Source organism: Corapipo altera, unplaced genomic scaffold (genome assembly GCF_003945725.1).
Source record: "Corapipo altera isolate COAL_440 unplaced genomic scaffold, ASM394572v1 2b, whole genome shotgun sequence".
Taxonomy (NCBI): domain Eukaryota; kingdom Metazoa; phylum Chordata; class Aves; order Passeriformes; family Pipridae; genus Corapipo; species Corapipo altera.
Window position 1 is genome coordinate 17482300 of NW_020884874.1, and position 25794 is coordinate 17508093.

General features: G+C 38.7%; 1 protein-coding gene across 15 annotated transcripts in view; it reads right to left on the reverse strand.

Annotated features, from left to right (window-relative positions):
* The window catches only part of PTPRK (protein tyrosine phosphatase, receptor type K), a 393103-nt gene that overhangs the window by 291855 nt on the left and 75454 nt on the right, over positions 1–25794 (reverse strand). For all 15 annotated transcript variants that reach the window (XM_027633191.1, XM_027633178.1, XM_027633156.1 and 12 more), the window contains exon 2: positions 16171–16293. In XM_027633191.1, coding sequence (XP_027488992.1) covers positions 16171–16293 — 123 coding nt within the window. The remainder of the gene's footprint in view (positions 1–16170; positions 16294–25794) is intronic.

The window sequence follows — 25794 nt, forward strand, 5'->3', positions numbered from 1 at the left end:
AATAGGGCTGAGGAAATTTTATATCACTTCTGTTTACAATCACTAGACACAATGTCTTTGATGGCCATCCTCATAAGAGCTGAAATTTCTTTCAGATTGACTCAAGAGACTGTCACTCTTCAGTCTCACGAAGAGGCACTTTCCAAATCCTTAACCTTGCTCACTGCTCCTCTGCTCTTTCCCATTTCTCAGCATCTGGTTTTGAAATGGACAACATCACAAGGGCAAATGCTCACTACAGATCCAATTACATCTGCCCACCAACAATTTATATTCCAACTGTATGTGACTGTAAGATGACTGCGGTTCCTGGGATTTTTTGAGTCATTGCTTTTCAAGCTGCAGTCCCACAAATAGATATAGTCATAAATGGCTGACTGAACACAAGTACCAAAACAAATAATACTCTGTGAATAAAACACTACCTTCACAAAGCAAACAACAAAACCAAAATCTACTTATGCTACCACCTTTAAGCCTCATCCATCCCATGATATTGCTCTGCTGACAATATCATATCAACTGCCTCCCAAGCAAATTATTTTAAATAGAAACAAAAGTTTTGGATGGTTTTTAGTCTTAAAAAAAAAACAAACTAGCTCATACAATGGCAACAAACAGATTCACAAACTCAACAAACTCACAAACATATTTAAAAGAGAAAAGCACAACAATCTGGAATAATCTACAGTCTTAAAGAACAAAAAATCTAGCTCATCTTAAATTACTTGAAAATGTCTTGAATCGAGGGTTTGATACAAAAGGTCCTGCATGGACGTTACCCTGTCCTATGGATTTAACAAGTATTTATTTGTCAGCAGTTACCATCTGATACTCCAGTCAGAGAAATGGGAGATGGGAATGTCTCCAATGGGAGAAAAAAGTACCTTATTGCCCAAAGACGGTACATTATTAACTGTGTAAGGATTATTGCCCCATGCCTACTCCTGAGCAGAACTCTCAACTCCCTCAGATCTGTACTACCACCACCTAATTCCAATTTGTGCCAAAGCCCACATCATTTTCCATCTTGTCCAGCTCATTAGTCTGTTCTTCTGTTTAGTTTTCATCACCTTAATTTTCTAGTCCTTACTTTATATTAATTCTTAATCAACATCTTCATATACCTGCTTTCATGAAGAAAAATGGTTCAGGTCTGAAGACACCTTTGGAGGCCTCTGTAGTCCAGCACACTGCTCAAGTCAGGCTTAACTACACAGCAGGGCTATCACGCCTCTAGGCATCTCCTCTGATTTTACTACCCATTAAAAAAAAAAATCTAGCCAAAATTTTCCATATTCCAACTTGTGTTCACTACTCTCATCTCACGACTGTGAAAAAAGTGTATGGCTTCACCTTTTCTCTGTCTTCCAATCAGACATTTCTAGACAACAAACAGTCTCCTCTGACCCTTCTCTTCTCCAGCTTGAACATGCCTAGCTCTCATAGTCTCTCCTTGAATGTCCTGTGATCCAGTCCCTGACCATCTTGGTAGTCCTTTGCTGGACTCATTCCTGTATGCCCATACCTCTTTTGTATTGGGGAGCCCAAAACCAGGCACATCGTTCCAGACATGTCTCACCAGGGCTGAACAGTAGAAAAGGATCACCTACCGCATACTGCAGCAGGGTAACAAGGGGCTGTTAGCCATCCCTGCTGCAAAGATGCATTGCTGGCTCATGGTCCACCAGGACTCCCCGGTTCTGCAAAGCCATTGTCCCTATATGGCCCCAGCATGTGCTAGTGCATGTGCTACTGCATGAGGCTGCTCTTCCTACTCAGGGTCGGGACTTTCCATCTCCTGTTCTTAATCTTCATGAAGTTACCGTGAGTCCCTTTCTGCAATCTGTCCATGACCCTCCAAGCACAGCCCTGCTCTCCAAGCATACTGAAGTAAACTGACCTCCAGCAGGATTTTGCATCATCACAGCTTTGAGTCTGGGAGTCCAACCAATTTTCCACTCATCATCTATTTGCAGAGCTCATATATCACCAGTTCAGAGATACGTAAGCTATGAAAGACTGGGTTAAAGCCCAGTAAAGCCAAGATATGTGACACATTCTACCTTGTTCACCTTGTATCACAGAAAGCAGTGAAACTCATCAGGTATGATTTGTTTTTTTCAACCCATGTTGGCTGTTCCCATCAACCCCTTTCTTGACCCTCATGTGTTTGGAAACTGTTTCTATTATTATCTGCTCAATCATCTTCCCAGGGGAAGGCTGCAATACAGCCTGTAGTTCTCTGTATCCTTTTTCCAATTGTCTTGAGAACGGATGTGACAACACTTTTACAGTTCTCTGAAGCCTCCCCCAAGTGCCACGATCTTTTGAAGACAGCAGAAAGCAGCCTCACAGTCAATATCAGCCAGCTCTTAGATGCATTCCAGCTGGTCCCACAGACTAGTGCATGTCCAAGTGGTTAAGTGATCCCTAACCCAGTCCACATTTCCTGCAGCTACAGCCTCACTTCCCAGACCATGAAAGGTTTGGGGATAAGCCTTACTTGTGAAAACTGAAGCAAAGAAGGGATCAAGTACATCCACTTTCCCTTGTCCCTAGGTCCCCAGTCTCTCTGAGCAATGGACCCACGCTCTCCTTAGCCTCCCTCTTGCTGCCAGCGTACTTATAGAGGAAATGTTTCATATTGTACTCCAGCTCCCTCACTAGCTTCAATTTCAGATGAGCTTTGGCTTTCCTGACTCCATTTTTATATAAGCAGACAATGTCTCCATATCCTCCCAAGCAGCCTCTCTGTGTTTCTGTGTCTGTGCACTCTTGTGCACAAGCTCTGTTCATCCATGATGGCTTTCTGCCATACCTGCTTAACTCTCTGCACGAGGCAGCCCCCTCTTGTCCAAGGGGTTGTCCTTGATCAACCAGCTCTCCTAAACCCCTTTGCCCTTCAGGGCATCTCCCAGTGGGATCCTGTGAAGCAAGTCCCTGAACAGGTCAAAATCTGGTTTCCAAAAGTCTTAAGTTTGTAATTCTGCTGTCGGTCCTGGTGACTCCTCTAAAGATCTCAAATTTAAGACTCATCATTATGTCAGCTGATGCTGCCCTCAATCATACTCATTTGTTTGCAAATGTAACACCTCTTAGAGTCTGACTGCAAGGCTTTCTTTCACCAGCTGCATAAAGAGGACTTTGTCTATCTCCTGCTCTTGATGGGCTTTAGTAGATACTCATGGCAATATCACCAGTGCTGATTTATACTCTGATCCTTACCCATAAGCTATGTACTGTTTCGTAGCTTTGCTTCTTTCACCCTCCTCTAATCAAAATCTTCACATAAATTCTACATGAATATTACATGAATATAATTTATATATAAATTATATATGTAAGATAAATTGTGTGGCTTATGAGCAACATAAATTTTATACAAATGTAAGTAAATTTACATAGCAATTTTAAGTTTTTTATCTTTTCATACTAGATAAGCTGGTCAGATTCCAAAATTCATTTATTCTAGAGGAAATAATCAGATTTTTTTTGTCTAAGAAGTTCATTGTACACTTTTACCCGTGACTGCTTTAAGCTATGGTACATAGACCTTTTCAATGAACAGGCTGCATTTGCTTGGTGCAGCAGTTCTCTTCATGCAGTCACTAGCTCCCAAGTACCCAACATTTTTTGACTGGTGATAACCTCATTGTCCTTATACACTTAACAACGTCCAGTGGAAAATGTTTTGCAACAACGTGCTATCTATACTCAAAAGTATGTACCTGTCAGAAACCTCCAAAGAAGCTACTCACATGGTTGTCCACAGTTCCATATATCCACACATCTGACTCATATATCCATATGCATATATCCATCATCTGACTCATAAGATCCACTACAAAGGTATTAGCAGGACCATAAAATGAAAACTTGGGTCTTTTCCATCCAGGGTGGAAATTAGATTATACTTACTGCAAAACTCAAAACACAAACCTCTGCTTACAGCTTAGAGGCAGCATGACCTAACAACTCCCTACCTGCCTCTCTTCTTTTTATGCCTCTCCTCCTTCCAGATCCTTCGTTCCCTTGTTCTGCCCACTCTGATGCTTGTCAGACCTTTCCGTGAGTCAACTGAATTCACTAAGCCAGATGAATCCAGAAAAACAACATTTTCTCTGGGATAATGAGTTATATCAGCTCTTGGTAAGCTCTAATGAGTAAAGCTAGCAAAGGAAGCTAGCTGAAGCAAGAAGGCAAGGGAAGAGAGGGAGAAAAGATGAGTGGAATAATCCCTTTACTCAACAGTAAGATATTAGGCTGACTCACTGTGACCTATGAAGCTGCAGCCTAATTGTAAACTTATATTGGCTTAATGTCTACCTGCAACTGCAGTCTAATTAGAAGCCAGAGCTGTTACTTCCAGTCTGGAGGAATGTGATAAGAGACCACCTATAAAGCCTGGAGCCAAAGCAACCTGCTCCCAAGCACTGTAACCAACAGATGCAGGAGTACAAGAAGCCATCTCTACTGCTGGGACACAGGACACTCACTACTGGCATTGCAAATACCACTCAGCTGCAAGTTTTCCCTATTTCTTTCAAGAAAGTCCACAAGTTTGGAGGTTTCAAAGTGATCCATAAGCCTGGTACACACAGGAGAAGCTGATGGAAGGTAAAGGCTAGGCTACCAGACAGCAGCTGTAACAGAGGAAAAATTCATGACAACTTTGGTTTGAATGTCATTTGCTTGCTGATCCCTCATTCATGGAAATTAGTTAAGAGAACGCAAATGTATAAGAAACATTCTTAGTTCATACTGTTTGTTGACTTTCTCTAAAGTAGTACGGTATGTCTGATCCATGTTTATACAAGGCTAGGTTTTCAGAGCTGAAACCAGTTTGATCCAAAATAGAGTAAATAGCTGTCAAATCCTGAGAATTGTTCTTTAAAAAGAACACAAGGAATTTTTTTTTGGGGGGTGCACGTGTGTTTGTTTGGGTTTATTTAACTTCAAAACATTGAAGCCTCAATGAAATACTGATATTATTTTGATTTTGAGTCATCTGAGAAGACTGAAACTTTTTTCTCAGGTTGTAGTGAACTAATGATCTTAATTATACCTCCCATACAAAGTAGGGTTCTGATAGCAGACAAGTGTTTTTTCAAGACTGGTAGGACAGGTGTAAAATGTTCAGTGAAAAAGTAGACAAACGTTCTCATAGCGCTCTGGTAGAATATTTGCCTTCTGCATACTTTTCAACCACTGCACACACTCTGCTACAAGCAATCTATTTTCAAGCCTTGACAGGAACTTCTGTTCTTTCTCCTTATATTTTGTTAACTTGACCTGGGTAGAGTATCACTGTGTCTATCCTGCTGTTGTGGATGGCAGGGGGAATAAATCTTTATTTTTGAGCTAGCTGGCAACACCTAGCTTTGTCCATGTAAGCAAGGTTCATCAACCCTCTGCAGAAGACAGGCTCATACCAGGCTCACATCTATAACTCATCATATCTGGCCAGGCTGTCCTCTGGAGCTCTGCTGACAACAACTGTCCACATCATGTTCCTTTCTTCAGTTTCTGCTATTGGAAATACTAAAATGGACATTCTGTGTCCACCCAAGAGATGTTATTTATAGTATAACACCTGGGGCAAAGCACATGGATGGTAAGCTGCAGGACATAAGGAGATACTTGGGGACACAAGCACAGCTGCAAGTGCATTAGAAGACTGTTCCACTTGGGAAGCAATAAACTTGAGGCAATGTGGCCACTACCTAAAAATCCAAAGTTCTGATCATCTAGACCCAGGTTTCTTCTCAAAAGAAACTCAGTGGCTTCCTCCAGCAACAGGCTCTGAAGCAACCAGAACATGTGTTAGGTCTATAATGAAAACAGGCTCAAGCTTATACAGGGAAGTGAGAGCAAACCAAACTGACACTGAGTATACGAACAGAAAAGAGGGGATGAGAAGAGCTGCATATAATTTCCCACATGACAGATAGGCTGCCCTGTAGAACACCTATCATCTCCCTTTGGACACATGCAACAGCTGGCCAGCTCCCAGAGGGTGGTTGGCTCCCCAGGAAAGTGGTCACAGCACCAAGTCTGACATAGCTCAAGAGGCATTTGGATGATACTCTCAGGCACATGATGTGAGTCTTGGGGATAGTCCTGTGCAGAGCTAAGGGTTTGACTCGATGATTTTTGTGGGTCCCTTCCAGTTCAGCATATTCTGTGACATATTTCCAACTTGTACCTCCCTCAGGAAAGAAGTTTGAGGTTTCAAACACCTGCAGGAAAACTCAACTTCTTAATAAGTATTATAAAACACAGGCATTGCCTTCACCAGGTAGGATGACAGAACTTTTGATGGCTAGGCTGTCTGAGCACCCGACATGGCTGACAGCTCCGGTGAATGGCTTCTTAAAGGAGACAAGAATCTTTGAAGAGGAGGGAGGGTAAGGAGCAGGAGTGGAGGGGGTAATATGTTTATTTCTTTTCCAAGATAGACATTATGTAAAATGACTAACAAATTAAAAATATATTATCTAATTTAAGTTTTCTTGCTTGCTAATTTTAACTACAGTTTAAATTCGATAAAACTCCACTCACCTTTGGACAGAAGCAACATGTTTTGGAATGAAATAATATATTGCATTTTTAAAGTAATATTTTTCTAGTGGATCTTGTCCTTCGTGGATTTAATTTCTGAATAATATTCTAAAATCTACCCTAAAACATACCTAAACAACATTACTCTTTCAATTCCAGGTAGAGACAGGACTTGGGGGGAGGGGGTGAAAGGACAGCTTTGAATGTCACTGTATGTGTGGCAGCAACATTACCCATGCTAACGATTAAGCAAGATTCAGAAACAAACACAAACATCACATACAAGGCAAAGGAAAGCAATACAACTGAATCTGTTCCTGTACATGACACAAACCTGCTCCTTCTTTAACAAGCACCACCTAAGCAACTGCCTCTTCACAGCCTACATGCTTGGAAATTTGGTTTGTGTAACCCTCAATAGAACAGATTTGCCTTTTCAAAGTATTTCTATGTAGAAAGGTGGTACAGGGAACAAGGGGTGGGGGAAGAGTGGCAGGGAAGAAGGAAGAAAAAAAAAAAAGAGCTGAAACAAGCCTTACTAACTAGCTTGATAACAACAATTTAAATAAGTATCTGTACAAGTAATGATAGAAATGCCCAAATTAAATATTTTACTGTTTTCTGAATATAATTGTTTCATTAACTCACCACAACCTGAGAAAAAAGTTTGAATTTTCTCAGTTGACTCAAAATCTGTTCTATAAAATAATAGTTTTATTACTACTGCAGCTGTAGTCACCATTAACAAACATCAATGACTGCTGCATCAGCACAGACCTGCCACAAACACACAAGGGAACATAAATTACATGCTGAGCAGCAAAAGGGTTGGAGCTCAGAAATCAATATTTAAGCAGATAGGAAAATTTCAGGCACTGTATGTGAAAAACGTAGAGGAAAGCATCACTTCCCTTTGGGTTTTTTACTATTATGCAGCTTACTGAATTTCACCTCATCCTAAAGGTTTTCTGTTTGTTTGTATAGGCATTGTTTCTTCTGTTGTTGGGATTGTCACTGCTCAGGTTATTGATTTGTAGGTAATTCAGATATTAGTTTTCAGTTGTATAAGTCCTGTACTAAAAGTGGGATTGGGAATGCCCTTACTCTACAGTTAATTCAAAGTATCTCACAGCTTGAATTCCACTAAGAGGTTTCATCTCTGATGTGACAAAAGTCAGAAGTTAACAAGGACAATTCGTCTCTCAGATCGTGAGGTACCCAAACACAGAGGGTTACCACAGCACCTTGCTCACAGAAAGACATGGCATTTTCCTTCTGAAGCTTGCTGCTTCAGAAATAATAATCTGCATTAGCAACCACTGTACACTACTCATTTTATTACAGAGTTTTTTTCCATCTTGTCTGAACATCACATTTTTTCATACACTATGGTGTTTTTTTCTTCGCTCTCTTCCCCAAATAGTTCCCGGGTGCTGTTTTTATTTAACCTCTTCCAAATAGTAAAGCTATTTTACTTTTTTCCTCTACTTCTAACCTGGCTTCTTCTATATCTCCTACATGACAAGCTGTAGTTATACCATTGCTTGAATCTGGCATGCATTGGACTGTTAAAAATTGGACACAGGTGAGTGAGAGTGGAAAGAAGAGTAATAAGGTTTCCAGTCAGGGCAACTTACAGAAATGTCAAAGCTAAAGAATAGGAGCATATGTGGATAGGGACAGGGAAGGACACCTACACTTGCATCAAACTGAAGCCGCCATGTAAACATAAAGTAAGTTCATATACCCTAGTTATCTGATTTTTATATTTTCTATCAAAGGATTCAGCCAAAGGTTGCCAAACAGAGGGTTCAAAATCGCCAGATGTGCTGACCCTATAGGGGGTGAGTTGTGCCCATGCTCTGAGCCAAATGAAGCCATTTGAGAAGCAGCAGTACTTTAACTGTGGTATGACGCTCCACTGCACTCCAAAATAGCCCAGAAAACTTGAAGGTAAGGTAAACTACTGTTACCTTCAGAAGAAAAAAATAAATATATATCTATACACACACACAAGCAGGCTGAGAGAGAAAATGATGGTTGGACAATGGCAGAACAGGCAGATGCACTCAAAAGCAGGGCTGGCTTGCTCTTCTCCATGCAGGCAAGCAGGAACCAAACAGGCACTACTCCTCGCTGTGCTTTGGACTTCCACCCTTGCACATTCTGAATGCCTCTAAATGCCTCAAATAATTTGGAACACCTCCCAGGCTACCAAGGTGCTATGCAAACCTTGTGTTCCCTTCAATTCTGAAAGGCTGGCACAGCATCATTTTGCTTTTTGTTCACCCTTCGCAATGTTACCAAAACAGCAGTTCCCAGTAATGCCTCTTACCAACATTCACAATTGCTGAAGCAGCAGCTGATTTCATATGAGCAATGAAACACTTCCACTTACAGCCCAGGCTCCTGAAAAAGAGTGGCAAGCGTTGACCAGAACTGGTCATTTCTTCCCGATGACAGTGTTGACCAATACCATTTGAACATCTTGAGATACAAATATCAGAAGCTAGAAAGCTGCACCACTCAACAGAAGGTTGTGTCACAAGCAAGAATACTATTATAAATGTTCTCATGGTACCAGGATGGCAAAGGTGAATTTGTCCAAGTTTAACCTACTACTCTGAAACTCTATCTATAGCAAACAGACTTCTCACCTTGCTTTATTTTAGTAGTCCAGATTCAGAATAATATACTAATTTACTTCAAATATTGAATAATGAAAAAAAATAGAAGAAACAAAGAAAAAGAACAAACAGTTTCTCAGAAGGCAGCATTTTATACAGCTTCTACTGAATGGAAGAGTAGAAGCTGAACAAAATATTATTACAACTCAGAAGAGGAAAAGAAAAAACCAAACCAACCAAATATCACTTTAGATAAGCAGGTAAAAAAGCTGGCCTTGAAGGTGAAGTAATTTTGTGTAAATCAGCAAGAAATCTTTTTTTAAATGTTCCATCTTTTATCACCCAAATGAAAAATTATAAATCCATCTGTGCCAGTGCATGAAAAACCAGCATATATGTTACTCATATGTGAAAATCACTTCTATTGCTACAAAAACTTTACTTTTACTAACCCCATGCCTAAATTTCTTGATCAATAAATGGCTCATCTAAATGTACAAAAGCACTAATACACTGTGTAGTAGCTATAAAGCCTTCCCTGCATCCTTCCTCTCTTCACTTTATACCAAGTGAAGTATACTTGAGAACAACAGGGAATCTTTGGAATTAGTCAATAGATTGATAGTGCACTATACTGAATGAGCCAAATAGCATCAGGATGTTTACACGTGTTCTTTGGGTAGACATTAATTGCACTGGACTAACAAGGTAGGTGTCCTTTTGTTAAAGATGCTACTAGCAAATAATACAGACAAAAACCCAACCACAAGGCTTACTGATCAAGAAAAACAGTAAAATATGTTTTTCTGATTAAGGAAGTAGTTCAAATAAATTCAACTCTGCAGTACATTGACAAGTTAAACAGGAAATAAATATCAGTCAACTTTTTGGGCAAAGGAGTATATGAAGACTCAGATGTCTAAGGAAAAAAAATATCTCAGTCACCTTAAATAAAACATAAATAAATACAAAAGAAGAAGAGACAAGCAGAATTTTTTACCATCCCCAGACACAGACTCTAGCTTTTGCAATTAATTTCATAATGTAACAACCCAGATAAGCTTTCGATGATCAAATTTTAAAACCACTATCTTCCTGAATTGTATTTGCCAATCTATGGACTAGTCAACAAATTTTCTTGCACACAGTTTCTCTGATCTTTAGCAACATGCAAGTCATAGAGCAGCAAAATTTTGAAAATACAGTTCCGACTGCTCCGTGGACTGGTGAACTCTGCTTGCCTGTCTATTAAAATAAAGAGACCCAGAAAGCATTCTGTTTAAACTTCACTCTTCTGTAGCGCAAAACAGCAAACTGACGCATCATGTGTGGAACAGCATCACAGTGGAAGAGCTCAGTAACCGGGGACATGGTGAGGGTTCTCCTGCTGATGAGCTCCCAATCTTTTCCATGCCTCAAGAAACACACTATTTTCACCAGACACTGGTTCCCAGTTAGCTTTTGTCTGATTGTACCCATACACATCCACATAATTCATATTTATTCATGAGTTGGTGGATTCATTTTTACAGGAAAAAAAAATTCAGGTTTAAGTGAAGTAAAAGGCCAAAAGTCTCATCTATATAACCTTTACATTACAGCTTTCCTTTCTGAGTTACATTCATATGAAATCTATATTAAAACACAAAATTCGTGACCTTCTGGTTCCCCTTTCTCATTTATACATTTTATAAACACTTACACTGGTCCGTGCTGAAATTCATTTTGGGTCATGTGGGTGACACAGAAGTTATTTCCTTTCTGTACAAGGCAGAATTTAAATAGAGCACAACTGACCTTTTAGATCACAATAAATACTCAAAACTATTTGTACAGGAACATTAAAGTTCCATGTAAATCTAAGGGTGTAATTTTCATATTTCTTTCAGGCACCCCAGAGGTTTACACAACCCCTATACCCACCTATGCAACCAGTTCCCAAGGTCTTCATCATCTATACGAGCACAAATCTTTTTACAGCTGCACAGTGAACTAACTGGGCTAATGAACTGACCCATGCTGCATACTCCTTTTTTTTTCCCTGGGTTATTATTTTCAATCCATGTGAGTTCACAACCACATGCACAACAGAGCAACTGGGAGAAGGAAGAAACATGAAAATGCCTCTGGGAATGACAGAATGTGGTAATGAGCAGTAAGACATTCTACCCAAAAACCATAAAAAAGAAATTACCATGAAGTGTGGCCTAAGGTTACTTGTCAACATACTTCCTCCGATCTCCAGTACCTTTCACTGTATACATTCTCGATTCTGAAATAACTGTGCAGTCTTCTACCAGGGACACCTAGACATCAGCCCAAGCCAGAATATATAATGTTTTACTTTTCAGGACTGTTTTGTTTCTTTTCCTTTTTCTCAGAGTAGTGAATTTAGTCTTATTCTTTAATAGGGCAGCATGTAAGGTCATGTGTAATTTCTGCAAAGTAGAAAATTATTTCTGCAATATTCTTCACTGTAAATAAAGTTTGCATTTGCAAAACACCATAACACTAAGGAATATCTTTCAAGACTTAATCTGTTCCCCTTTAGTCATGCAAGATGACAAGTGCACCTAAGAACTTTTTCTCACTCCTGGTAATTTAGTTTCCTCAGATTTTTAGAAAACCAATTAAAAAAAAAATAGCACACATCCAGTTCAGGCACATTAGCCATCTGAGAGATCAGAAACAAGATGTCCATCTCAGCATGTCAGTATTGTCCACTGTAATTTAGACATTCTTCAAAATGCATTGGTAACCAGGAGGGTAATAGTCCTTACATTAAAAAAGTCCTTTATTAAGTGGTTCCTCATCATACAGCCTATTACAGGCTCTCATGCCCTGACCTTGCACAACCTCAGAAAAATGTTGCTTTTAACAGGCAAACCAAACTGAGTAAATAAACTATCTTCTCTATCTAAGGGTAAAACCATCAGTAAACATATTAATAATATGGATAAAATCCCTCTTTGCACATCCCCAGTGGTATAAGAAAGCACTATTATTTCCTTTGTCTTCTGCAAAATTAAGTTATCCGCACACCATGAATAATCCCCTAAAATAACTTAAAAATATCCATAAACAAAATTGGATTTCATCTTAATATCATTCTCTAATTTCTATCTTGTAAAGTATAATGTATAAAAATCATATGCATGAAAACATAATACATGCTTTAAAGGGTTAGCTTCAATATCTGAAAAATGTTTTATTTTAGAGGTACAAAGACCACCAGTTAAATGCTTGGACTTCATTTTTGTCATCATGTCTATAAAAATGTTACCAACCTTGCCTCACACAAAATGCAAATCCACAGTTGTGGAACCACTTCCACATAGGGAACAACTCAATCATCTTGGACCATTTGAGCTTGAACGATGCCCGCAGAAGGATGCGCTTTTATTTAAAAGGTATTTAAACAAATCTGAATGGGTTGGAGAAGACAGCACTCAGTTTTGCTCACTTCCTTTCAAGAAGCCAACATGCATTAAACAGAAGTCATGTGCAAGTTCAAAACAAGTAAGAAGAGCTGCATCTCCCCATGTTTCATAACAAAATCTGGCACTCTGTTTTATGACACAGCAGATACAAGAAGGCTTCAAGGAAACCACACACAATAAGACAAAACTAACAGGACATTGAGAATATCACCAATAAAGCCTGTTTCTAGTTGAGAACATTCCTAAATGCCAAACAGCTGGGAAGTAGGAGAGCAGTCAGGGCATGATCAGCACTCACTTGTCCTACCTTTGCACTCTTCCCCAGGTAACTGCTAATGACTACACTCAAAAGCAGCAGACCTTTAGCTTGATCTAGCATGGTCACTTTTATATGCTCTTAGAAAGCTAATGTTGGACATCAGGTGGTTTCCAAGGTCTTAGTAAGTAATCCAAAGGTTTTATAATGTAAGCTGCAGTTCAGACAATTTTACAAGTTGGTATTTAAAGCTGTGCACAAGCACCTGCTCTGAGTGTTCATTTTATTTCAAAATTAATCACTATGTACTACATTTATTTTTCCCCATAACAGAAGATAAGTGGCTTTTGCCTCGGCTCACAACTTGAGAAATACCATGTAGGTCAGTCTAAAAAAAAATCTGAAGTTGCATTAATTGCTCAGAGGTAATTACACTTGCTTTTCCAATAGCAGTTACTATTGTTACACCTGCAAAATGTTTTCCATTAGGACAAGTTTTCATATTTTCATAGCACTCTGAAACACATGCCATTAGGTCTTAAATTTCCAATGATTTATCATCCCTCTCCAAAGCACAACATTGATTTAAACCACTATCCCTCCTTGAATCAAAAGTAAAACATTAGCACTTGTCAATTTAGCACTTGCTAAAACATTAACAATTTTCATTTTTTTCCCTTTTCCTATTTTCTTTTATGTGTCCTTTTCTCTCTCACACTGTTTTTATTCTGGGATCTTTTGTTGTTTGGGTTTGGGGTTTTTTAATAAGACTTTCTGAATGTACTGAAGACTGAAAATTGACATTTGAAAATTGAGTATAATCCTTTATAACTACAATGTTTCTGTGTGAATCTGGTAAAGTTAGAGGCCTGAAAGCAGCATACTCACTGTACTGGTATTATCTTTCTATCACAGTGGCAAAACAGTGCTCCTCCCAAGACTAATCTATACCAGAAGCCCCCATTGCATTGTATTCCAAAGAGATGTAAAAGACAAAGGCTCCAAACAGTACAAAGGGTGTCCATGGAGAGAACATCAGCACATGCATTAAGGAGCTTCGTGCCTAGCTGAAGTATTATAGAGCCTGAAAGGAAGAGGTGCAAAGAAAACAGTCCCTACCCTCGGACTTCAGTTTCTTTGCTGCTTAGTTTTTCTGGGTACCTCTTTCTTTCTCTGCTCTCATTCAGTGACTGAAAAAGTGGTCCCTAGAAGATTCCTGGCTTCTACAGGTTATAAAACACAGCATTTTTCAAAGTGAAAAAGCAGTAGTTTAATTTTACCTATACCTATAATACTATACCTATAATTTCACCTATACCTTCATTCCACATCTTATTCTACTTGGATAACTTCTTCATGAGCAGTAGAATCCTTTTCAGTTTCAACAGTAATCAGGAAGCGTCAGGAATGTTAAAGCACTGCACAGTAGATGACTGCACACACTTATTTCCCTTCTGCTTTTGCCTGAACCTCTTGCTGTTCCCACTTACTGCAGACCCACTGAAGGAATTCAGCACTCATTTCAGAACCATGTTACCTTTTTAGACTTAAAGCCATGCTATTTCAAACACAAATGAACCTAAATATTTAGATATGGCATAGATCTTCAGAATCTGGGAACTGTGAACTTCTTAAAGGCAGCTTGCCAGATGAGACTGCTCAGTTTTAGTCTGGATCTCAGATACCGAAGACCAAACTTATCAACAGTGGTACAAGAAATCTAGCATTCTAACCAGAGGAAAAAAAATAAATAATAATCAGAGCTTCTTCTGTATCTGTTTGGGACTACATCTGAAACATTCCATTATTCTGCTAGATTTTATTGAGTACCCACAATTTCACATACAGATTTGAGAAAAGAACTTCCTCTGAAAGAGTTCACATGCTACACTCTGAGAAAAAGAATCTGTAGCAGGATTGAACAGAAACAACATGCCAGAGAGCACTGTGTCATTTAACTCTGAAAACTGCCTAAGGATGACAGGTATGTTATTTGGGACAAGCAAGAAGAAACTATCTTGTCATTTAGATTCATTCAAATTACAATTCCTCAAATTGCTCTTCTTCCTATACAAGGTGTGTCTAAGGACTGAGAATACCAAATTACTTTTTTTTTTTTTACAAAATGGTGCTTCCATCACAATTAAGATACCTCCAACCTTTAGAAAACCCACGTAGGCTCTCAAAAATGCAACATGAAAAGTAACTAATTTCAGCCTTCCCAGTGGAGATACTGTTTTGATTTTTTAATACTAGACCATCACAAATGCTGAGGCTTCAGGCTTTAAATTTATTCTTGCTTATGCAAACCTGAAGCACCAAGAAGACCATTAAATAAGTGCGGATCTTGTTCAGTGAACATATTTTGCAAGATATTGGGCATGGTAACAGCTGTTGTCACTGGAGTATCAGTGACTCCAAAGCAAGAAGAACCCACCTAGTCAGCAGCTAAGAAGTAAAATTTCATAGAACAACCACCATTAATAATACACAACAATACATAAAAAACAGGGGAAGGAATGGTGCAGAGGTGAGGTTACTTCTGTGTGGCAACATTTCCCACTCCTTCTCCACACGTACCTCACTTCACAAAACCATTTAGATACAAATAAAATAGCCATGACCTTTTTTCCTCCTCTGCATGATTAATTACTTAATGTATTATTAATTGGAAAATGTAGCTGAATTTCAAATGCTTTCATTCTCTCAGCGTATCATGCTGTCTGGGAAGCGCCGATTAAGCTGTTCATCAAAGGTGAGCAGGCAAGGTCATGTAGACTGCACCTCTTCAGTTATTCATTACCTGTCCTAAATAGTAATTAACAACAGCAATATTTCCATAAATCAAAGCTTTTCTGATTACCTTCAGATGATAAGGGTTGGGGGAAGGGAAGAAAGGAAAAGTGTATTCCTTTTTCCTGCATTTATTCTAATGCTTACCTGAATAATTTAATTGATATCTTAGCTGTCATATAAAAACCAGAGTTTGACTGCGCATCAATGGGAATTCCACACAGAACAAAAAGAGATGGTTATGGTTTCTTTCCTCCCTTCCCCATGTCCCCCAAACTTTAAAGGGGGACTTGATCTAAGAAGGCTTCTCAATTACAAAGACTGTTATATTTATTATCTTTGTTTCTTTTTATTACCTCCATTATCAAGGTTCAAGTGGATATCACAGAGAATGGCCTCGAGGCCATATTCAGTGAGGCTCCGAGCACTTAAGTGCACTTAAGTACTTTCTTAAGTAACTTATCCCTTCAGTATCTGTGGGGTTTCTCACCTTGAGGCATCTCAGGTGGCAAATAGTGAGGCTCTTGAGCACTGACATGTACCCAGTCGAAATCATCATACAAGTCTTGGTGGTAGTCACAGGGCCCAGGACCATCATCGAACGTGCATCCCCCTAGAGAAGAAACTTGTTATTAGTTTACTTAAAAGCAGAGATCTTCCAAGAGTCAACCCTCCAAGATCCACCACAACTACAGTGTCCACTCAGACTGTGCCACAGTTCACAGGCTTGCCTGTGCAAAGCTAAAAACTGCAAGCAGCTGATCCATCAGTGTTCTTCTCTCTTTTGTAAAAACATCACTATCTCGTGTAACCAATTTCCCTCTAGAGCACCTTCTGTCAGGGCAGATCACAGCCTGAAGTCACCAATCCAACTGAAATTTACTTTAATGTCTGTGTGACAAAAAACAACACATTATATAAACCACAGGGGAAACTGAAAATAATAGACCAGGCTCAAAAATTATAGATGAAAATCAAAAATTCTGAAGCATTGAAAGTATAAGCAGTCCAAACACCAGCAACAAGGATAAATATTGTCCCCAAAACAGTCAGACAAAATAATTAAAATTTACTTAGAAATGTAATAATTTGTGCAGAATGGAGATCTTGCTTTACTAAATCAGTCTAGCATAACAGAACAAAGCATTTTTTCAGAGTCACACAAACAATGGATATGAAAACCTTACAACAAAAGCTGAGAGGAGAAGTGACACGAAGAAAGAAGAATGGAAGGAATGTAAACGATGGGAGGAAAAAAATCCAGAATTCCCATGTAACACAGTAATGTCTGCTCTGTCTCATTCAGTAAGTTTTTTATTGCATTCTTAACTCAAGGCCATTAAGTAGGTTGGGGAAAAGAGAGAAAAAAGTATGATGATCACAGAAACAGATCAAGGTTTGAGAAGGGAGAAACAAAGGAATCAAAAGAGCCTGGTCAAAAAAAGAGCAGAGCATAAAGGCGAGAAAATACAGATGTCATGCATACAATTCTGCAGCAGCTGTTATCTCTATATGCATGGCACAAAGCCCTCCAGTTTTCTCCTCCTGCTCAAAAACAAAAGGCAGTAGCAGGAGAGAGTGAAAGAGAAAACACAGTGCATTCATCATTATTTAGGTAGTATTTTTTAATCCAGAAGGCAGTTGTATAAAAATTCAAGAATTAGATTATAGGGAATTCTTGGAAATCAGGTGGGATATTTCTTGCATCTTCTCCCTGTCCTCAGTAGTTCGAGCATATAAACCCAATTAACAACTCTAGCCACAACAAAAGTTGATTTTGTTAAGACACTTCTAGAATAACAGGGGCATTTCCATCGACTTTGTTGTTTAACTTTTTTTAATACAAAATATGGGACAAGTACAGCGAGATCCAAGAACAAACAAAACCCCCTTATCACAATAAATTTTAGTGTCGCCATAAGATGAGTCACCACCATGGCACCAGCCACCAACCCCCTCCCATGTTTGCCAGGCTCTCATCAGCTCGCACTACAGTCTGGAGGCAAATAGACTGGAGGTAGGCAAGGTGAGATTGAGGGTCATCAGGAACTACAGTCTGTGCTCATTTCTGCCCTCTGTACAAGACATATACGGTCTGGAACTCAGAAAAGCCAGAGAAAAAGGAAAGGAGGAATGGGCATACACGTCACCAAATTGAGAATAAAAATAATTTTAACCTATCCAAAGCAGAATATTCAAATATCTTGTAACAGGAAGAGAGTTTGTACAAACAGTGTTCATATTTAGGGAAGGAGAAATTTCTTTTCCTAAATTTCATAAGTAAATCTATACTGTGTCCCACACCGAGATTGTTTCATCTTCAGTTAGGGACAACTCAAATAGTTCACAGAAATCTGCAAATTTTTTGTCATTTTGAATGACTGACAAAACCAAGTTTTAGCTAATCCCTACATCACCAAAAACCATTGCCAGATACATTCCCCGGCACTCCCAGAACTACATGTTAACCACTGCTTCAGCTGGCAAGGACAACATCAGGACAGAATGAAAATTCTACACTGTAGCAAAATTTGTGCTAAACCTAGTACTGTAAAACCTTAAAATTTCATTTTTATCTCTATGTTAAAAAAGTTGCTCAAACATCACCTTGTGACAACATAAGCATAGCATCAACAGCAACAGCAGAAAAAACCCCAACATTTCATGTTCTGTACTAAGTTGGTTACTACATCACTGTCAAAGACTGCAAGGTACAGGAAGAGAAATATTTGTGCTTCAAAGAAACATTTATACTTTTCAAAGTTTCAACTCCAGTGCCCTCTGTTACCACTGAGAGACTTTTCTAATTAACATACATTATGATAAAGCTCAAAAGGCTTAGAACATAAATCTTGGCTTTTGATTTAGCTTACAATACACTTCTGTGATCACTTTACAGCAAAAAATGTACTTTTCCTTCAACATTTAATTGATAAATGAATAGCAGTTTCCCTTAAAGGGAAGTTATCAGTCTGATGTCCCAGCACCAAAATGACATATGGCTTTGAAGCACATGCCTGCAGGGCACCCATTACCCTTTTTAATGGTTTAAGTGCCCTCAGTATATAAATTTAAACTACCAATGAATCTTTTAGACTCATCTGGAAGATGAATGTCCTTAATTGCTTGTCTTTGTACCCACTATTAATTTTAGTTATCAGGGTTCTGATTAGCAATAACAATGTGCCTGTTAATACACACAGCAAGCAATCCAAACCTCCGTGTGTGCACATCATGGCTCCATCCACACAACAAGCAAAGTGTGCATTTATCACACGCACATGAGCAAAGTTTATCTGTACAGATTATCAACCCACTACAAAATCGACCCTGTAACAACTGCTTAAACCAATGGCTTCCTCCCATGAAGCACACCACCTCCTCTTACCAACATACCAAGACATTCCAAGTCAAGTAAGGTAACAGCCAATGCTGTAGTGATTTATCAAATATAACACAAGTCAAATCAAGCATTTTAAACCCTCTGCAGACTACTCCTTATGACTTAAACCATGAGCAAATTCAGACATCCCTTTCTCTGTTTTAGCAGTCAACTGCCTGAGTGCTATTCCGGTAACTCCAGGCACTAAGAGACAAATGTAGTGTAACATGCTGTGTGGAAAACACAAGAAGAGATGGTGGGTGAGCGAAACCTGCAGTGATATATTTTGTTCCCAGTCATTTGTTCAAAACCATATACATTTTAAATCAATCTTGAACCACTCAAACATAAAATCACATATGACAAAAGTACACTGTAGGTCAGGACTTATTAGCACCTAATTCAGCTACTGGGCGACTCTCCGCAATAATGTAACAGTGCTGTTCAGAGAAGGAAGTGGATCAGCTTGATGAACGTTTACTACCTCTAAGCTAAGTTCAGCAACTGAACTCAAATACTCACTCATATTTGTTGCCTAACATTTTGACAACAGTCTGCTAATATACTACAAATGACAAGTTAGGCATCTCCTACTAAGCCATTTCTAATATTCCCCAAAACTCTATAAAAAGGTACTTCACTACCAACCATTGTTCCATTACACATCACCACTCCATTCCTTTAGCTACAGCTGTTGTGTAACCTGAAATTTATCTTCAGTATTACCCTGCTACTTGAATTTATGCATACCTACCAACACACACACCACCTCACAGTGATTTGTGCACCTCTGCTCAATCTCCTGGTTGGAAGCACACACTGCTGACATTCAAATGCTCTTGGAACTTGCACTCCCTAAATCCACATTTACCTTAGATTTCTAATATCATTTTTCTGAAAAAGGTGGCAGGAGCAGCAATACACCAGACTGATCTGACCTCAGAAGCCTGATGTAAGCCTAAGGACTGGAATGCAAGGCAGCCAGCAGCACCTCCTCCTTTCAAGTGACACTGCCATCAGGATATGGCCCAGAAGAGCCAGATATGGCAGCATCAACCAGAGCCATGACTTTCCAAACCTGCAGTGGTGGCAGCAGCCATCAAGTCACCTCAACAATGGAAGACAAACAAAAAGAAAAATCAGGTAGTCAGTCAGAAACAAATGCCCCATCAAGAGTTGGAATGGTAAGCTAGGAAGACAGAAAGAACTTTAAGTGATTATTTTGTCCAACTGCTAATTGTATTTTGGGTCCATCAGCTTTGTTCAGTTGCCAAGGAAGTATTTGGGAAATATTTACATTCCACAGAAGCCAAGCAAATCAATAATTCACTGTATCCATTATCTTTTCCCACAAACTTCACTAGGTTCAACAGTTCTTCACTAGGTTAAATGCTGTTCAGCTTAAACAGACCTAGAATTCACACATTCCTCTTCAATGTCCTTCTAAAAGATAAGTGATAAATCATACTAGCCTCAAAAAATTTCCTGCCTACATGTCCATTTTCATTTATAAAAGATAATGAATCTTAAATGTTCATTATAAAAAGAAAGATTAATATCCCATACTGAACTCTCAGAAAATAAATTAAAGTTCCACTAACTAACAAGGTCATCAAGATTAATCTAAATTCAATCTTAAAATTAATCATAAAATCCCCAAAATTAAACTAAATTTAATACAGGTCGTATAGTCAAGGTTTACACATCATCTATTTGTGGTGGGTTGACCCTGGCTGGACACCATGTGTCCACAAAAGCTGCTCTATCACTCCCCTCCTCAAGGAAGAGAAAAATACTATAAAAGACTTATGGGTCGAGATAAAGACAGGGAAAGATCGTACACCAATTACCATCATGGGCAAACCAGACCTGACTTAATTTATTAGCAATCAAATCAGAGTAGGGTAATGAGAAATAATATCAAATCTTAAAAAACCTTTCCCCATCCCTTCCTTTTTTCCTGGCTTAACTTTACTCCTGATTTCCTCTACCTCCTGGCCCTCAGTGGCACAGGGGGATGGGGAATGGGGGTTGTGATCAGTTCATGACATGTTTTCTCTCCCTTTCCTTTCTCCTCAAGGGCAGGGTTCCTAACACCCTTCCCCTTCTCCAGCATGGGGTCCCTCCCCTGGAAGCCAGTCCTCCACAAACTTCTCCAATATGAGGCCTTCCAACAGGCTGCAGTTTTTCACAAACTGCTCTTATGTAGGTCCCATGCAGGATCACAAGTCCTGCCAGGAGACTGCTCCAGCATGGGCATTCCCCATGGGGTCACAGCCTCTTTCGGGTATATTCTGTGGGGTCCTCCAGGGGCTGCAGGTGGATCTCTGCTCTGCCACAGACCTCCATGGATGGCAGGGGGATGTTCCCCATGGCCTGCAGGGTAATCTCTGCTCCAGCACCTGGAGCAACTCCTTCTCCTTCTTCACTGACCTTGGAGTCTACAGAGTTTTTTCTCTCACATATTCTCCCTTCTCTCACTGGCTGCCATTGCTGTTACATAAACTTTTCCCCTTCTTAAATCTGTTATCCCAGAGATGCTACCACTGTCACTGACTGACTCGGTCTTGGCCAGCAGCAGATCCGTCTTAGAGCCATCTGGCATTGGCTCCATGAGGCACAGGGGAAGCTTCTAGCTGTTCTTCACAGAAGCCACCCCTGTGACCCCCCCAGCCACAAAAGCCTTGTCACACAAACACAATATACCTATAAAAAGCTTTTTAAATATGTTTGAATTTGAAGACAAATTACATTTTTTTAAAATGCTAACATATTTCCTTAGCAGCAACACTCAGTACTGATACTGGTCTGTGATTTTGATTTATCCTATCTCCTTTTTCACCAACCCAAGAAAGAAGAGCTAAACAGATCATTTCCCCACCAGGTTAAAATATAAATATGCTTAAGACTAGGAGAAACATGTCTCAGTAACTACCACTGATCAGTGTATGCCCAGTACAATTTTATTGTGACCTCCTAGCTCATTGGCTCAGGACAGAAAGTAAAACTTATTCTGAATTTGAATTACTGATCTTTATCTAACAATTCCAATGTTCTCACTACACTTCCTAGAGATTATGTCACTTCTACTATTTAGAATAGTAACAGTCAGTTGCACAACAATATTAAATTAAATTTAAGATACCCATAATATTTATTATGAATAGTATTATAGGGATGCTACCCTGGAGATCTACTGATTTGTAGATAAAAGACGCTATTCCCAATTACCACCCAAAAATTCTGCATGCCAGTTTTCATATTTACATTTTAGAAGTGTTCTTCATTATTGAGTTCCATAACATATCAGCATTATAAAGGAATTTTTTTCAGCAATAGAATGAGTTCTATAGAATGACAACTGAAAGAACACAAATTTACAGTTTATTTCTGAGATCTGTTTTTTATCTGACTACTACTGGTGTTAAACAAAATCCAAAATACACTAAGAATATCTTAAATTTCATGCTCCTCCATTTTAAGGAGCTGGTTATAAGCCCAGAAATTCATCCACTACAGATCACCAATACAGGAGAAAGAAAAGAACCCCAAACCACCAGCATGAGAGAAGAATTGTACTACAGGCATATAACAATATTCTATCAGCACAGGGCTCAGCTACCAGTGGTTTCTTTTGGGGCCTCCATGTACGAAGGTGTCGCATATACTCTTTTCTTATTCAGCTCAAATGACTAGTTAGAACAATCTGCTCCTTTTATTCAAGAGCATGCTTTTATTTTTCTCCACCACCTGTTGTAAAAGTATAGTGACTAGTTCTAAATCTATCAAAGTAGATAGCTCCATGGTAAGAACACAGTACAAAAGTAGGTTTATTTGGGATGTCAGGTAAAAGTCCTGTGAAAATTTATTTTTTTCTTCTCACATGGATGGGTGAATTCAAAGATTGTAAAGCATAAAGGTGCTATAGCAGGTCTCTTTTCAGTCATATATATCCAAGAACAAGTTCTGCTTTTAAAAAAATTGCCCACCTACCACATTAATTTACCTGTTTATATTACAGTGCACCTTGAAGCACAGGATGTTTTCATCTTCTAAAGGCACTATGTTATTTCTGTTACAAGCATTTTAAAATATCTTGACTGCAGAGCATTCAGACACCTATTAAGAATATACTATGAGCTGCTGTTAATGCAGTCTGAGAATAAGTTTTAATGACTTATGTTGAAAGGCTTGTGTTAAGTACTACCTACCAAAATGTAACACTGAAACAACCTATGGCATCTAAAAAAGCAGAAGGTCAGAGACATCACTTAATATTAAAAAAATAACCATGAAAAGAGCTGCACTTCAGGAAAATTACAGATTCTCCTTCCCTATAGGGAGAAGTCATACTAAATACTAAGAATATTTATCTTCTTTGCAGTGGTATTTTATTTTGTAGTACTAGAATTCATTATACAAAAAACAACTGATTACAGGTAACAGCAATAAAAGCCAAGTAAACTCAATTACCTAAAACCACTTTAAACTTTTTCTAGCCTTGTTCTCACTAAGTTTTAATCATCCTCTTAGCTTAGTAACTTGAACATGGAACTCCAAGTCTTGTCCACTAGCATCAGTGGAATGTAAACACCAACAGCTTAATAGGAAATACGGCCAATTATTCCTAAATTAATTTGACTTTAGTTTCATTGTAGGGCTTTTGCTGGTGTTGTTAGAACATTCAATAATCTACATAGCCCTATAATTATACTTTTTTCTGAAGAGGAAGTGGGTAAAACCCTCCCTAGATCATTACATACTATAAATCACCATGACATTAAAAACTAATCCCACCCCTCAGTAGCCATTAAGGAGTGCCACAATCAAGGAGAAGGGGGAAAAGAATGCTAAACAGCTCATAATCAAGTCTTATACATGCATAATTTTTCCATTTTCTGTCTTCCATATTCCTTATTAATAACATGTAGTAGCTTATTTTAGAAAGGAAAGATGGGAACTTGATAATTATTAGCTACAAGTTACCAAAATTGCAAGAAACCTCAGGTGGACATCCTTTCCTGTACTCTTCAGGGTAAGACATCACTATGAATCCCAGCATTTAGCCTAAGCCCAAATTTTGGGAGAGCATGAAGATTCACAACTACATGTGGTCTACCATGCCATTTATTAGATTTCTTCTATTAAATTAACCTTTCTCTACATATAACAGGCCTGGAAAAGGCTTCTACTTGAAAGCTACCATTTCAAAAAGCTTCATATTCCCTGGCAAGAGGAAACCTTTCCATGCTTTACCAGCAGTGAACAGGATGAAAAAAGGAAAGAGATGAAAGGGAGAAAAGATCAGTCTCCATTACATGTCCTTCAGTTTCCAACTAAGCAAAACATAATCTAAACAAAAGTGTCTTTAAATTTCCTCTTGTTCTCCAGGGAAAAGGAGTTTTTCTGTTCTTTACTGGAAAGGTGACAACAGGTAGTTGTGAAAAGTCACAGTCACTTAATGCCTTTTTCACCCTTCCTTGGCATGGGCAAGGCAGCAAAGAGCAAACAACCCTGCATATGCAGATCACATTATATAACCGAAGCTACCAAGACAATTTCCATTTCAGTTCACAAGATATTTCTGAAACCTTGAGAAGAATCAAGAGTTTCATGAAATGATGAACAGATCTTCATCAGTATACAAGTTACAGTATCCACCGAACACCAAAACTATTTCATATTTTAACTTACGAACTGCAAGCTTCGGTATACCTCCAGTGCACTGGGCAAACTTCCAACCAATTGCACTGGTGACAACAAATTCCACCACTTCAATGTAAGTAATTGGGGTGGAATCATGTACTTGAAAGTAATAAATATTTTCATAACTATACCAATAGTAACTACAACATCAGCAAGCAAGTTCTGTGACTTCGAGAACACAACTGAGAGTTCCAAAAATAAATTAATCTCTTTGATTATTTTATTTATGGATATGTGGTCTTACAATGCTGCTCCTGAAAACAACATCTTTTTCCAAGACACTGCTGGTGCTTATTTATAGAAAATCTTATGTAGATATCAGAGTCTCCGGCATTTCTCCTAAACGTTCTCACAATATGCTGTTAAAAGGTAAAGGATAAGAACATGATTAAACTCAGTAGGAGTGCTGAATGAAGACAGCCCTAAAAACATTACATTGAATTAAATCACAGAATTTTCTACAGATTGAATACAAGGTTATTTTGCAACCTACTCTCCAAGGGGGAAAAAAAAAAGCTGAAACAATGACTTGGAAGAAATAAGTTTAAAGCTCAACTATTATCTCTACTAATCACATCAGCATCTCAACCACAAAAGCAGGCCTGAAAAATAGACTGGCCACCCTATTACAACTTTGACAGTTTAACCATAAAACAAGGTGACAGGGGAAAATACAGGTTAATTAAATTTGTTCTATAACTCATCTCTTTTGATAGCAACTATCAAAACTTCATTCAACAGATAAAAGCAAAAGTTTCCAGTGAGACAATAGGAACAGCTATTTACAAAAAAAGTCTTCTCCTTTGAGGACAACAAACAAACCCGTCACCACAACATCAGTGCAGACAGAAACCAGACAAATGTGTAAATGAGGGATGAGTACATAAGTTATACAGACTGAACTATAAAAGGAGCTCAGGGAACACAGGGGTACAGAGCACAAAAGGAATATGGCCAACATGAAAGCTGAGGACTTCCTAAGGGGAGCTGAGCTAAGATGTATAAAATTTTAAATGGTCATACAAA